This window comes from Oncorhynchus kisutch, linkage group LG24 (assembly GCF_002021735.2).
Source record: "Oncorhynchus kisutch isolate 150728-3 linkage group LG24, Okis_V2, whole genome shotgun sequence".
Lineage (NCBI taxonomy): Eukaryota > Metazoa > Chordata > Actinopteri > Salmoniformes > Salmonidae > Oncorhynchus > Oncorhynchus kisutch.
In genome coordinates, this window is record NC_034197.2 from 12,815,440 (window position 1) to 12,831,009 (window position 15,570).

At 45.8% G+C, this 15,570-nt stretch overlaps 1 protein-coding gene across 3 annotated transcripts in view; it reads left to right on the top strand.

Moving 5' to 3' along the window:
* The window catches only part of LOC109869451 (membrane-associated guanylate kinase, WW and PDZ domain-containing protein 3), a 187,238-nt gene that overhangs the window by 132,894 nt on the left and 38,774 nt on the right, over positions 1–15,570 (top strand). For all 3 annotated transcript variants that reach the window (XM_031803530.1, XM_031803531.1, XM_031803532.1), the window contains exon 3: positions 10,667–10,786. In XM_031803530.1, coding sequence (XP_031659390.1) covers positions 10,667–10,786 — 120 coding nt within the window. The remainder of the gene's footprint in view (positions 1–10,666; positions 10,787–15,570) is intronic.

A 15,570-nucleotide genomic window follows, 5' to 3' on the forward strand; every position in this document is an offset into this window, starting at 1 on the left:
GTAGATTGACTACTCAATCACACTCCTTCCCTTCCTCCATCCCATCTCTCTGGTCCTCTTTCCTTTTCACTTATCATGGTTCTGTGTGTGTGTGTATAATCATGGATTCCTCTCCTCTCAAGAACTGGGGGGCATTCTCGGCCATCACTGAGGTCTACAAAGCATCCGTCAAACCTTCACTATAAAAGCCATCAACCTCACACACACACACACAACCCACTATTTGATAGATGAGTGAGGAGATATCGCTCTCCGTTTTCAAATACTAAAATGTAGACCTTGGAAGTTAATGTCCAGAATATTATATGCATGTATTTTATGTTTAATAATTTAATGTATATTTCCTATTAATTTCTTCTTCTACGGTGCTTAAGAGTGCTAATTGTGCTTCATCCACCCAATTTGGATGACTGCACTTGAACTCTCTTAACAGTGTCTCTGATTCCTTTAAATCACAGGGATGAATAGGTGGTGTGTCAAAGCCTTTTATTTTCTATACCCTAGTGGTTTTTAAAGGAGAAAAGGGACAATTGGCCGGATTCAAAGTGCAACGTGCAGATTTCTCTCCGCTACTCTGACGAATTAGATGGCAATTACTCCCCATTTTGCCACTCATGAACGTCATGGGACTAATTTATATAATCTTTGTGAGTCAGGGTTTTAATTTGCACATCTAAAAAAAAAAAAACCCTCATTTGTGACTTTGTTATGAGGGAGAGCCGTGCACAGTCTCCTGAATGGCGCCGTACAACGCTGATAATTGGGAATAACAGGCAACAAAATAAATTGCTTTTTCCCTAGACAATCGAGTATATCTGTTTAGTCTGTCAGTTTCATGAGTCAATGCATTGTTAATGTTCTCAGTATGTAATTAATGAATGGTTATATAGACGACGGTAGACATTTTATGTTAAGTAAGTGTTTTATGAAAAATCATATTAAAAAAAAGAGGAATAACCAATGTTCCCTCTAAGTAACCCGAGACCGCCGAGCAGCTCCCCGGGACTTCGCGCAGAGCGCAGAAGAACTATCAGGCCAACCACAGAAGCACGAGATTGAACGTCACTCAACTTCCGAGAGTTTTCCCTTTTAGTTAAACCTGATCATGCTTCCCTTTTACTGTGGCAATTGTGATCGAATCAACGTCATATTATCCACGTTCAATGCAGCACACCGGATCAAAACAAACTATGCAGTAGATTGTAGGCGAAACGCATCGGGGGGGGGGGGGGGGGGGGTTAGGATTCTATTGCCGATGACTCAGCCCGTACTCTACACAGACTGATGCAGCATAACCAATCCGAGCTGCAGTAGGTCTATATGCAAATAGAACATCGCCATATATTGGATCTGTGCCATTTACTTTGAAATGAACTGTGTTTACAGCTGTGATCGTGAGTTGATGCGCTCGTTTTGAGATCAAAGCAAAAGCTGCATGTAGCCACTCGTGGACGTTTTGTTCACATCCTATGCAAGTTAGTGAGTTGTTATAGCCCAGTTATAGATCATGTGTAGTCAGCAATGGGGGAGTGTTTGCTTCCTACGAGATTACAAACGTGTGCATCTTTGAAAAAACGAGTCAGGTAAAGAGCTTTTTTTTTTTTTTTTTGTCTTAAAGGGACAATGATGTATTTTGAGACAGGCAGAGGCAGAGGGCAGCATAATTTGTCCGATTGTCTGGAATAATGGTATAGGAATAATAGTATATTTTATTTTGTAAGGTGGTTTCTTCTATCAAGCAAAGCAACAATTGCAGGCACTTCCTTGTCTGAAGGACAAGTGGATAAACAGGTTCATGTCAAGCCCTGGTTTTTTCAACAGTCTCATGGAATGTACATTATGTCATTGAACACCACACGTTGGCTGCTACTGTGGGCTGAACGACAGAACAGCTATTTCAATGTTAACATGTTATATATTCTCCATTGTTTTTGATGGTAGGGCCACCCTGTTAGGCCTACATTATGATCAAAAAGCCCCAGTAGCCTACTTGACCACTGTAAAGCGGGTACAGCCTCAGTGTTCACAGTAAAGACGTGCTGGAAGTTGCACAGACGTTTCACAAGGTTCAAGTTTGCGCTCAGCAGACCTGAAATTTGCTCAATGCCTGGTTTTTTGGAAGGCACCAGGGCAAGTGCAGCTTGTTTAGATATGAATTTACAGTGTGTCTGTACAGTAATACACTGTAGCATTTCAAGCAGTGACCCTAGTCTAAGCCTAGTCTCTAGTGCATGGCTGTTAGTTTATGCCTGCTCCTCATCCGTGACAGGGGTTACGTTATGATGGTGTGGTCATCATAAAAACCACTGTGGTTCAGCTGCAGTAGGTCAACATATGTCCAGTGCTGTATTTAAAGGAAAAATCCACCCAAAACCACTCCTTCCTTTAATTTACAGTATTTAAAGAACACTGAGAACAATATTGTTTTTTATGAACAAAATGTTTAATTTTGGCGTTTTATAATAAGGTTGGTAGCAGCATGGAAAATCGTTGTGGACATCTGCAGCTCGAGTTGACTCCAAAATGGAATGCTCTCTCTATGGGCGAGAGTGCCAGCGGACTGGCTGGCAAACGTATCTACACAAGGAAATACCGTTAGATAATATCAGCATTTTAAAGTAGTTACTTATCTGTAAAATCGCCTAAAACAACCAGCACTATCAATTTCACCAGTATATTCACCATGTTCAACCTGCAGATCTATGTACCTTAGTGAAGTCTGACATTCACAATGGCAGATAGACATTTGAGGAGATGGGGAAACGTTGCCCATGCTACGTCAATGGGCCGTGCGGTGTATTCTGGGCGATTCTGGGACAAGGAGCGCACTCCTTGAAAGGATCGAATGGGTGTCTATTGGGCACTTTCTATAATATCTCTGGCAACGGCACCATGCAATGCACCCTGGACGAAAGAGGCAGACAAACAGGAAAAATGTGCTAGACCCTCAGTTAAAGGACACGTTTCTCGAGGTAGGAATATTGCAGAAATATGATCAATGGCTCATTCGAGAGATGACATTCTCCTGAGTTATGACACCGGCCAGTATTGAAATCTGACATGTATGATAGATGCTTTCGCGGTTTAAAAGTCTTATTCCTATTAACTTCCAGTGTACCGAGTGACTTTATCACAGTGCTGTGTCATGTACCGGACGGATTTCTGCCTGCGTTTGTAAATGTAGTCTGAGTGTTGGCGTTTGCCTCTTGTCTTTCCGTAAGTTTACAAAAACAAGAAAATGGTGCCGTCTGATTTGCTTAATATAAGGAATTTGATGCATAGCAATTTACTTTCACTTATTACTTTTACTCAAGAATGACAATTTAGTACTTTTTCCACCCCTGTACTTAAGTATATATGCAACCAGATTCTTTTAGATTTTTCAGTCAAGTAGTATTTCACTTGAGTCATTTTCTATAAAAGGTATCTTTACTTTTACTCAAGTCCGACAGTTGAGTACATTTTCCACCACTGCATTTGTCCCACTTGGCCACTGCTGTTTGTGTGACTGTGATTGGCCTTCCACAGTGCAGGGAGCCGCTGCTTAGCCTGTGCTGTGTGACTGTGACTATGGCCTTACACAGAGCCAGGGATTAGGAATGGTCTCAGTCTCTCCCTGGGAGCCAGAATGGCCGCCTGGCTGCGCTCTGCCTCTCCTCATTAGAGCCCTCTAAATGGCAGCTCAGAGAGAGGAGCGTGGCTTCTCTCCAGTCCCCTCCTGAACACACAGGCAGAGGCATCATTAAAGCTCCCAAGAAAGAAGGGAAGAAAAGGAAGGAAGGAGAGTCTGTGCCAGGGGTCCTTGAAGCTCGGCTGAACCCTCTGCCTCCCTCTCTTCTTCTCCTCTAAGCAGTAATATCCGCAGGGGCACCACAGAAAGCTCTAAGAGGCTCACTGGGAGATAACAAAGAGAGAAGGATGACAGAAATATAATAAAAAGTGCCCCCTGTATTCAATTTAAAGAATTGCTTTCTCTTGACAAGATTTAAGGGTCTTACGTTAAACCTTTTTTTAAATATATATATATATATATGTATGTATATATACCTGGGAAACAAAAGACTATATATTAGATCCTTGCTCTGCCTTTAATAGAGAACATCTGTATGTTCCTTTTGTTATGATATCCAGGGTGATATGCCCCATACTGCCTGCTCAGGATTGTATGACTTTAGTCACCTGAGCCTGGCCTATGGCTCACAGTACCTATCTGGGGTATTGACGTTATACAGCGTTAAGTTATGTAGGCCTAACATGTTTATTCCATATCAATGTTTATCACTTTGTGTATTACTTTCTCTATAGTGTGATAAAGAAAAGTCAATAAACATCTCTAGGTGTATCCTCCCAAGACCCATCTTCAGACCGCTACTGGTTTTCCCCTTTCACATGATCATATTGTCAGATTGAACAAAATATGCCCTTCTTGCAACAGCGCCAGGTCTCAGTGTGACTATGTTTAACAGCTTTCCAGCGGTAGGTGTTAACGTTTCTCCTGGTCTCCCTGTAAGAAGCTTAAGCAGCTGGCAGAGTTTCGCGGTGGTGATGCTTCGCTGTGTGAACTGATACACTCATTTTGAGGGGGGGGGAGGTTTTGTGCGACAATTGGCATCTGCGGGTGTTCGTGCGTACGTGTCACAATCAGAGATGGAAGAGAAAGGAGACCCCACTCTGTTTTTTTTTCTGTTTCAATTGAAGTCATTCAATTGGGAGAGCACACCCAGTTAAACAGACAACTGACACATCTTTTAGGGAGAGCACACCCAGTTAAACAGACAACTGACACATCTTTTAGGGAGAGCACACCCAGTTAAACAGACAACTGACACATCTTTTAGGGAGAGCCACCCAGTTAAACAGACAAATTTGTTTTCTATGATAAATGGCCTGAGTGAACTATATATACACTACCGGTCAAAGGTTTTACAACACCTGCTCATTCAAGGTTTATATTGTGTGATTTTAGTCTGATCTCCCTTTGAGTCAATCTGTGACTTACAGCCTGGTTTATTACCGGCATAGTTTTGATGTCTTCACTATTATTCTACGATGTAGAAAATAGTGAAAATAAAGAAAAACCCTTGAATGAGTAGGTGTTCTAAAACTTTTGACCAGTAATGTACATCTTCATTTATCCACCTGTTCCACTGTCTGGACTGGACCTGCCACCTGTTCCACTGTCTGGACTGGACCTCCCACCTGTTCCACAACAATACACTTCCTCATGGAGAAAAGTGCCAATTCATGTTCACTACATCCACCCCAAACAACCCAATACCTTTTCATGACGTTGTTGTTTTGTTGCTGCTCTGTTCAGTATTGTTTTGGTTCAATTGTTTCATTTCTTCAAAGGTGAACTTTTTTGAGAACATGAACAAAGAATGGAAGTCAATTGAAGTGTTGTCTCCTAGTGCTGTTTCTTCTCCCAAAGCTTTTTGCTTACCGCCTCCCTCTCCCTCACCGCCCTCACCTGCCTCTCCATAACCTCCCTCTCCTTCACCGCCCTCACCTGCCTCTCCATAACCTCCCTCTCCATAACCTCCCTCTCCTTCACCTCCCTCTCCTTCACCTCCCTCTCCTTCACCTCCCTCTCCTTCACCTGCCTCTCCTTCACCTGCCTCTCCTTCACCTCCCTCTCCTTCACCTCCCTCACCGCCCTCACCTGCCTCTCCATAACCTCCCTCACCTGCCTCTCCATAACCTCCCTCTCCTTCACCTCCCTCTCCCTCACCGCCCTCACCTGCCTCTCCATAACCTCCCTCTCCTTCACCGCCCTCACCTGCCTCTCCATAACCTCCCTCTCCTTCACCTCCCTCTCCTTCACCGCCCTCACCTGCCTCTCCATAACCTCCCTCTCCTTCACCTCCCTTACCACCTCTCCTTCACCTCCCTCTCCTTCACCTCACTCTCCTTCACCTCCCTCTCCTTCACCTCGCTCTCCTTCACCTCGCTCTCCTTCACCTGCCTCTCCTTCACCTGCCTCTCCTTCACCTGCCTCTCCTTCACCTGCCTCTCCTTCACCTCCCTCCTTCACCTCCCTCTCCTTCACCTCCCTCACCGCCCTCGCCTGCCTCTCCATAACCTCCCTCTTCTTCACCTCCCTTACCTCCCTCTCCTTCACCTCCCTCTCCTTCACCTGCCTCTCCACAACCTCCCTTACCTCCCTCTCCTTCACCTGCCTTTCCATAACCTCCTTCTCCTCCCCCTCCTTTACCTCCCTCTCCACCTTCCTCACCTCCCTCTCCACCTTCCTCACCTCCCTCTCCTTCTCCTCAATCTCCACATTCCTCTCCTTCACCTCCCTCTCCACCCTCCTAACCTTCCTCTCCTTCTCCTCCCTCTCCACCTTCCTCACCTGCCTCTCCTTCACCTGCCTCTCCTTCACCTCCCTCTCCTTCACCTGCCTCTCCATAACCTCCCTCTCCTTCACCTCCCTTACCTCCCTCTCCATAACCTCCCTCTCCTTCACCTCCCTTACCTCCCTCTCCTTGACCTCCCTCTCCACCTTCCTCACCTCCCTCTCCTTCTCCTCCCTCTCCACCTTCCTCACCTCCCTCTCCTTCTCCTCCCTCTCCACCTTCCTCACCTCCCTCTCCTTCTCCTCCCTCACTACCTTCCTCTCCCTCACCTCCTTCTCCCGCTCCATCACCTCCCTCTGACTCCCACATCGACTCCTCAGACTCAGATAAAAGATAGCTGCTACAGTATTTACCCTGAACCCAGCACAAATTGTCTTCGCTGCTGTCTACATCAAAAAGACCTGTCCTTGATTATCCTCTACCTCAAAAGACTTGATTGATTCCTTGATTGAACTCGAGTTGCGTCCCCTCTCACATTTCAGATCTTTACATCACAAGGACGACCTATATGACACTCATGCAGACAGGCAAGTCCAAATGGCTGTGCAAACACAAGAATAGAGTATTCTGTTTTTTTCCCATGTTTCCCTGTTCAAGGATTCTCATATTACTGCCTTTGAAGCCGAGGAGCAGACAGGGAACAATCTCAGAATACAATAGTCTACTTTATAACAAGGTTTAAAGCATTTCAGATGTTAGTGCTCTCACAGCAGCAGTAACAGATGAACTGGGTGGAGGGAGGGCAGGAGGGATAGTATTAAGAGTCCATTGGTGCGCCGGAGGTAAACACCCAATTACATCTGAGCTGATTTTCCTGATGCGGAAAATATTTCCCCAAAAATGTCTACATGTCTTCAACAAGGGGACAACATGTTAAATATACCAGCTTGTTGGGAGTTAGTTGCACTACACAGACCGTTACCGTTCGCAGGTTTGTTTAATGACTGCAGGCTTAGTATATACTGCCATGTATAGTGCTTGCAGTTTCCAGATCAAAAACCAGGATTTCAGGGGATTTAGGGTTGGAAAAGAGAGGAGGATGGAGAGGGAGAGAAGGATCAAAAAGACAAAGGTTAGAATGTTCAACTGTAAGATTTTTCAACTGTGGCTTTTCGCTTATTGGCGGAACAGAAAAGAAGGACCTTGAGGAGAAATACCATCCTTTGAGCTCTGGAGATGAACAGACCTCAGAACTCCTTTAAAAAAAAAAATCTCCGTCCCTAGGGTCATTTTTTGCTGGCAGGCTTAGGATCGGAAGAACAACAGAGAATAAGAGACAAGTAATGGTAACTGCAATTCCTATATGAAGTTATTATTCGTACATCATGGCTCAGGAGTGGACAATCCATTCATTCATCTATCCATCCATCTATCTCTCACTGTGGCTTTGAAGCCTGACTGTGTAGAGGCCCTCAGGGGTTTATTCAGCCAACTCAGGCATTAAGTTGGCTAACCAACCATCCAACCAACCAACCATCATCCAGTTTAAACCAGTTCTCAGGTCAATCACCTACTCTGTTTCTCTGTGACATGGTCTGAGGGTTTTACTACATACAGTTGAAGTCAGAAGTTTACATACACCTTAGCCAAATACATTTCAACTCAGTTTTTCACAATTCCTGACATTTAATCCAAGTTAAAAATTCCCTGTCTTAGGTCAGTTAGGATCACCACTTTATTTTAAGAATGTGAAATGTCAGAATAATAGTAGAGTGAATGATTTCTTTCATCACATTCCCAGTGGGTCAGAAGTTTAAATACACTGAATTAGTATTTGGTAGCATTGCCTTTAAATTGTTTATCTTGGGTCAAACATTTTGGGTAGCCTTCCACAAGCTTCCCACAATAAGTTGGGTGGATTTTGGCCCATTCCTCCTGACAGAGCTGGTGTAACTGAGTCAGGTTTGTAGGCCTCCTTGCTCGCACATACCTTTTCAGTTCTGCCCACACATTTTCTATAGGATTGAGGTCAGGGCTTTGTGATGGCCACTCCAATACCTTGACTTTGTTGTCCTTAAGCCATTTTGCCACAACTTTGGAAGTATGCTTGGGGTCATTGTCCATTTAGAAGACCCATTTAGGACCAAGCTTTAACTTGCTGACTGATGTCTTGAGATGTTGCTTCAATACAACCACATAATTTTCCACCCTCATGATGCCATCTATTTTGTGAAGTGCACCAGTCCCTCCTGCAGCAAAGCACCCCCACAACATGATGCAGCCACCCCCATGCTTCACGGTTGGGATGGTGTTCTACGGCTTGCAAGCCTCCTCCTTTTTCCTCCAAACATAACGATGGTCATTACGGCCAAACAGTTCTATTTTTGTTTCTTCAGACCAGAGGACATTTCTCCAAAAAGTACGATCTTTGTCCCCATGTGCAGTTGCAAACCGTAGTCTGGCTTTTCTATGGCGGTTTTGAAGCAGTGGCTTCTTCCTTGCTGAGCAGACTTTCAGGTTATGTCGATATAGGACTCATTTTACTGTGGATATAGATACTTTTGTACCTGGTTTCCTCCAAATCAAATCAAATCAAATTTATTTATATAGCCCTTCGTACATCAGCTGATATCTCAAAGTGCTGTACAGAAACCCAGCCTAAAACCCCAAACAGCAAGCAATGCAGGTGTAGAAGCATGGTGGCTAGGAAAAACTCCCTAGAAAGGCCAAAACCTAGGAAGAAACCTAGAGAGGAACCAGGCTATGTGGGGTGGCCAGTCCTCTTCTGGCTGTGCCGGGTGAAGATTATAACAGAACATGGCCAAGATGTTCAAATGTTCATAAATGACCAGCATGGTCGAATAATAATAAGGCAGAACAGTTGAAACTGGAGCAGCAGCACAGTCAGGTGGAAGTTGAAACTGGAGCAGCAGCACAGTCAGGTGGAAGTTGAAACTGGAGCAGCAGCATGGCCAGGTGGACTGGAGACAGCAAGGAGTCATCATGTCAGGTAGACCTGGGGCATGGTCCTAGGGCTCAGGTCAGTTGAAACTGGAACAGCAGCATGGCCAGGTGGACTGGGGACAGCAAGGAGTCATCATGTCAGGTAGTCCTGGGGCATGGTCCTAGGGCTCAGGTCCTCCGAGAGAGAGAAAGAAAGAGAGAAGGAGAGAATTAGAGAACGCACACTTAGATTCACACAGGACACCGAATAGGACAGGAGAAATACTCCAGATAAAACAGACTGACCCCAGCCCCCCGACACATAAACTACTGCAGCATAAATACTGGAGGCTGAGACAGGAGGGGTCAGGAGACACTGTGGCCCCAACCGAGGACACCCCTCCCGGACAGGGCCAAACAGGAAGGATATAACCCCAGCATCTTCACAAGATCCTTTGCTGTTGATTTGCACTTTCCACACCAAAGTACGTTCATCTCTAGGAGACAGAATGCGTCTCCTTCCTGAGCGGTATGACAGCTGCATGGTCCCATGGTGTTTATACTTGCGTACTATTGTTTGTACAGATGAACGTGGTACCTTCAGGCATTTGGAAATTGTTCCCAAACCAGACTTGTGGAGGTCAACAATTTTTTTCTGAGGTCTTGGCTGATATCTTTTGATTTTCCCATGATGTCAAGCAAAGAAGCACTGAGTTTGAAGGTAGACCTTGAAATACATGCACAGGTACACCTCCAATTGACTTAAATGATGTCAATTAGCCTATCAGAAGCTTCTAGAGCCATCGCATCATTTTCTGGAATTTTCCAAGCTGTTTAAAGGCACAGTCAAGTTAGTGTACGTAAACTTCTGGCCTACTGAAATTGTGATACAGCGAATTATAAGTGAAATAATCTGTCTGTAAACAATTGTTGGAAAAATGTCTGGTGTCATTCACAATGTAGATGTCCTAACAGACTTGCCAAAACCATAGTTTGTTCATTAATAAGACATTTGTGGAGTGGTTGATGACTTAATGACTTAAGTGTATGTAAACTTCTGACTTCAACTGTAACACTGTTCATCTTCCATTTGGGCTATGAGAGGAGAGAGGTTATCTCCAATAGCTTTATAACTTTTACCTTACCCGTAAATGTTACTTGCTCAATGTGTGGAAGCTATTTCGGCACATTAAAATAACCTATTCATAGCTTGGTTTCTCAGTAACCCCCCTTGGTGTAAGCTGTGCTCGATACTGACATGGGGTCCTGCAGGATATGAGGACACAATTCACATCTGTGTGTGCATGATGAAAATGGTGTCCACCCCTCTCCTGTTCATGCCTAGCTGGATCTGCATCACGACTCTGCCCCAGAGAAAGGGTCCGTTTTACTCACTTTATGTTTGTTGTGGTGTCTTTTCCCAGGTACCACACGACAGCCCAGAGAGGGGGAGGTTCCTGGTGTTGACTATAACTTCATCAGTGTGGGGGAGTTCCGCGTGCTGGAGGAGAGTGGCCTGCTGCTTGAGAGTGGAACCTATGACGGTAGGCATGTTTTTTGGGGGGGAGGTGGTCTATGGCAGTAGTTCCCGAAGTGTTTTACTCAGGCCCCCCTTCCACCATCGGGGAACATCCCGCGCCCCACGTCTATTTCTATGGGCACATGCACTTCTACACATTTTGTAATGGGGTGCAGATAAACCTTTTTAAAGTTTTAAAGCAACTTCTATTGCAATTCTGCCCCCCCCCCCCCCCCCCCACACACACACACACACACTGTCGACCTCTCTCCCCACAGTTTGGGAACAACTGGTCTAGGGGAGGGTGGAGGGGAGATGGAGAGGGGAGTGGACCCTACACAGTAATAACAATTTCCTAAGGATGCATCTGCATCACAAAATGAATCCCCATGAATTATGCATTGTTTGTATAGTATCTGCTGAGCTGTCACCACCATCCAGGTCATCAGATAAACTCAATATAAAGATAGCATTCATACCATTGTAAATGTGAAATGAAGTGGCTAGCTTTTTCAAGAGCAGAATAGCGTTGTCCCACTTGTGATTCAAAGTAGGTTGATGATTTCTAAGAAACCAGCGGTCAGCATTGTGACACAGAACCCTGGGGGTATGTACCCTCATAGCCAGTTGTATCCAGACTGCACCAGTACGCAGGATAAATTATACATCCACACAGGGAGGCCATATAGTCGGCTGATCTTGATATGGCTGCTTCAGTCAGGATGCTAGTTATTAACCTCTCTCGATGGTACGTGGGACTCTAACGTCCCACCTGACCAACATCCAGTGAAAGTGCAGGGCGCCAAATTCAAACAACAGAAATCTCATAATTAAGATTCCTCAAACATACATGTATTTTACACCATTTTAAAGATAAACGTGTTGTTAATCCCACCACAGTGTCCGATTTCAAAAAGGCTTCACGACAAAAGCATACCATGTGATTATGTTAGGTCAGTACCTAGTCACAAAAAAACACAGCCATTTTTCCAGCCAAAGAGAGGAGTCACAAAAAGCAGAAATAGAGATAAAATGAATCACTAACCTTTGATGATCTTCATCAGATGGCACTCAAAGGACTTCATGTTACACAATACATGTATGTTTTGTTCGATAAAGTTCATATTTATATCCAAAAATCTCTGTTTATATTGGCGCGTTATGTTTTGCCTCCAAAACATCCGGTGAAAGTGCAGAGAGCTACATCAGTTTACAGAAATGCTCATCATAAATGTTGATGAAAATACAACTGTTATGCATGGTATTAAAGATATACTTCTCCTTAATGCAACTGCTGTGCAGATTTCAAAAAAGCTTTATGGAAAAAGCACACCATGGAAATACAGTACAGTGCTCAGAGATCAAAATAAGCAATACAGATACCCGCCATGTTATGGAGTCAACAACAGTCAGAAATAGCATTATAAATATTCACTTACCTTTGATGATCTTCATCAGAATGCACTCCCAGGAATCCCAGTTCCACAATAAATGTTAGATTCGATAAAGTCTATTGTTTATATCCAAATACCTCCTTTTTGTTTGCGCGTTTAGTACAGTAATCCAAATGTGCAGGCACTAGGTCCAGACAAAGTCAAAAAAGTTATATTGCAGTTCGTATAAATATGTCAAACGATGTATATAATCAATCTTTAGGATGTTTTTATCATAAATCTTCAATAATGTTTCAACCGGAGAATTCTTTTGTCTTTAGAAATGGAAGCGAACGGAGCTAACTCTCACGGTCGTGCGAGCGCCTGACTGAGCACATGGGCTTCTGGCAGACCCATGACTCAATCAGCTCTCATTCTCTCCCACTTCACAGTAGAAGCCTGAAACAAGGTTCTAAAGACTGTTGACATCAAGTGGAAGCCTTAGCAAATATTATCCCACAGACACTGTATATTGGATAGGACTTCGGGTTCTCTCTTTGCCTCTCGTTCAGGTGGTGCTCAACTGCAGGGTAGCTGACTCAAACTCAGGGAGGAAGGTGCCAACAAAGGTTAGCACTGTATTATTTCTCGGGAGGCACAGAGAGGCTGAAAGGCCGTGAGTAATACTCTTTGCCCTTGAGAGTTGTTCCTCGACTCCAGATCAGGGAGGTGATTCTACACGCCGCAATTCTTAACTTCGCTTTCTCCTCTCTAGCGCTCAATATGGACGCCAGCCAGGGCAACATGAACAATGGATTATAGAAAGACAGAGATAATTGGAGAGAAAGAAAGCAACGATGCAATACAACCAAGATCGACAAATGCTGAGATAAGAAAGTCCGGGTTTGTTTGTTTGACGCTGTGGGTCTGACTCGGTGGGGTTCTGAACGAGGAGTCGTGCCAGGGATTGCGGTGCTGTTTCCAGTGATGATGTTGCATTGTAAGAGAGCACAGAACAACAGATCACACGGCAGCTCTGATAGGTATTTCAAGCGCTCCCGTAAAGCAGAGTTACTGAAGATAAGACCAGCCAGGACTATGGGCCAGGAGGGAAGGAAAGGGTCAAGGTGCTGCAGTGGCGAGACAATCACATGCAGGGGTGAGTCTTAGGGAGGAGGATTGGGAAACGCTCCAATGCTAAGGAATGTCAGAGTTGCGGAATACACAATCAAGTTGGTGGACTTTCGGTTGTTTCATTGTGGCTCTAAAAAGACAAACGCATTGTCCAGAAGAGTACAGAGGACAGAACACAGATGTTCTGTTCTAGATGGTGGCAGTGCATTCGCTAAAGCGGGGACTTGGGGAAGAACTGATCAGAGGCAGCAGCTCTGGTCCTTCAGCACAGGCACCTGTAGTGTCTCTACTAGACGTCTCTACTAGAGTACGGGGTGCAGCTGTAGTCTAGCAGAGGCGTCCATTCACACGGTCTCGCCCTCACAGCAGAGGAATGTGGAGGTGACAAGGGTGGCTGTGGAGACAGTCAGCTTTGCCTGCACTGTGACAGCAGCGGAAGGGAGCCTGTCTAAACTCTGGAGCACAAGATGGACTCTGCCTGGCTGCCTCAGGCACTCTGCCGTCGAGTCTGCGAAGGCTGGGAATGGTGCTAGGCAAGGCTGCACAGTGGGAACTAACCAGGAGAAAGAGAGACGGCTCATCCTCCATGATTAAAGAGTGTCTGTGTGCACGGCCTTGGCTGGCGAGTTAAGAGGCAGAGAGAGGGGGAGAGGTTAGAGAGAGTGGCAGGGTAAGCAACAGTGATAGAGAAAGAAAGAGAGGGGAGGGATAAATAGAGGGGGCGAGTGGTAGAGCAGAGAGAGAAGGGATAAGACTCTTGAGGCAGCATTCCAAACCTCCACACGGGGGGGGTTTCCCCAGTTCCCGCATCCCTAACACACTCAACCCTTCCCATCGCAAAGCCGTAAGCGGTGCGTGCATAATCTCGGTCTCCTGGTGTGCTACCGCTATGCTTTCACCACAGACACAGATGGAGAACGGGAGCGCTTTTTAGCGCACGAGGCCACGGGGGAGGAACAGTGAAACTGAGAGGACAGGCGTGAGAGCGCCGACCTTACTGGCGCTTCCTCTCCCTGTTTTGGAGGCTGCCGCCTGTACTCTGTACTCCCGTCCTACAGAGGTTCTCACAGGTTGAGAACCTGGCAGCTGCTGCCTACTCTATCCAGATGGCATGACTTCTCCACACTACAATACAGTACCGCTGAGTACCATGGCCCAGGCCCTGCTGCATATTTCAGCCCTGGATCCGCCTGGGACTGGACCCACACAGCCTGGTCATGGATAAGGAACGAAAGGGAAGGTTGAAAGGTCATGTCTCCCACCAGTTGTACAGAGTAGCGCTTTACCAGCTGCATAGTGTATGTGAAAGCTGGCCTGACTGAACTGGAATTAACATGTCGTCTCTGTCGGCCTGGGGCTGTCGAGTAGTGTTGATGAGGTTGGTTGTACACGTTCTATGGCTGAAATGTAAAATAGTCGTCGAACAGCCTGAAAGACCCTCCTGTATCCTGTCCTGTTCGTTTGTTGCCGTCATTATGCTCACGGGTCCGTCTTGCTACGATCTCATGTTCACACAGCTAGAGACTGTGGGTTTCTAGCTGTCCGCACCCTCTGCCTAGTACCTACCTTAGTTAACACGCACACACACCCGTCTCCTGGCACATCCCACGTATTCCCTTCAGATGAATGGTGATACTGTTACAAATCTCTATTCCCCCTTCCTCGCTCCCTATTCCTCCTTCCTCGCTCCCTATTCCCCCTTCCTCTCTTCCTATCCCCTCTTCCTATCCCCTCCCTCTGTCCCCCCCATCCTCTCTTCCTGTTCCCCCTTCCTCTCTTCCTATCTGTGTTCACTAATGCACATTAATCAGAGACTAGGAGAGCGGTGTTTATGAGCTATTAATCACGCACCACTGGGCCTGAGAGATGGAGGGAGGCAGGGGGAGAGGGAGGCAGGGGGAGAGGGAGGCAGGGGGAGAGGGAGGCGGGGAGAGGGAGATGGGGAGAGCGAATGGTGGGGAGGGAGATGGAGAGAGCGAGTGGGCGAGCGCACATGGGAAGTAGGAGGAGAGAGAGGGAGATGACTGGGCTGTGTGGTGACAGGTCTGGATTAAAGAAAGCCTCCTATCTTTCATCTTCATCGTGCTCACCGTGCTGAGGCATAATGAAGCTGTCTTTTGACAAATGCAAATTGATCGGCTGCATGTCGGCAGTGGGAGATGGGGGAGATGGGGGAGAGAGGGAGAATGGATCAGGATGGATCGGTTGGGTGTCTGTTTAAGGAAAAGGTGTGTTGATCCCTTTGTTTCTCAGCGTTGTGCCGCTGGGTTTTGTGTGTCATCCGATAGCTAATAAACCTGTA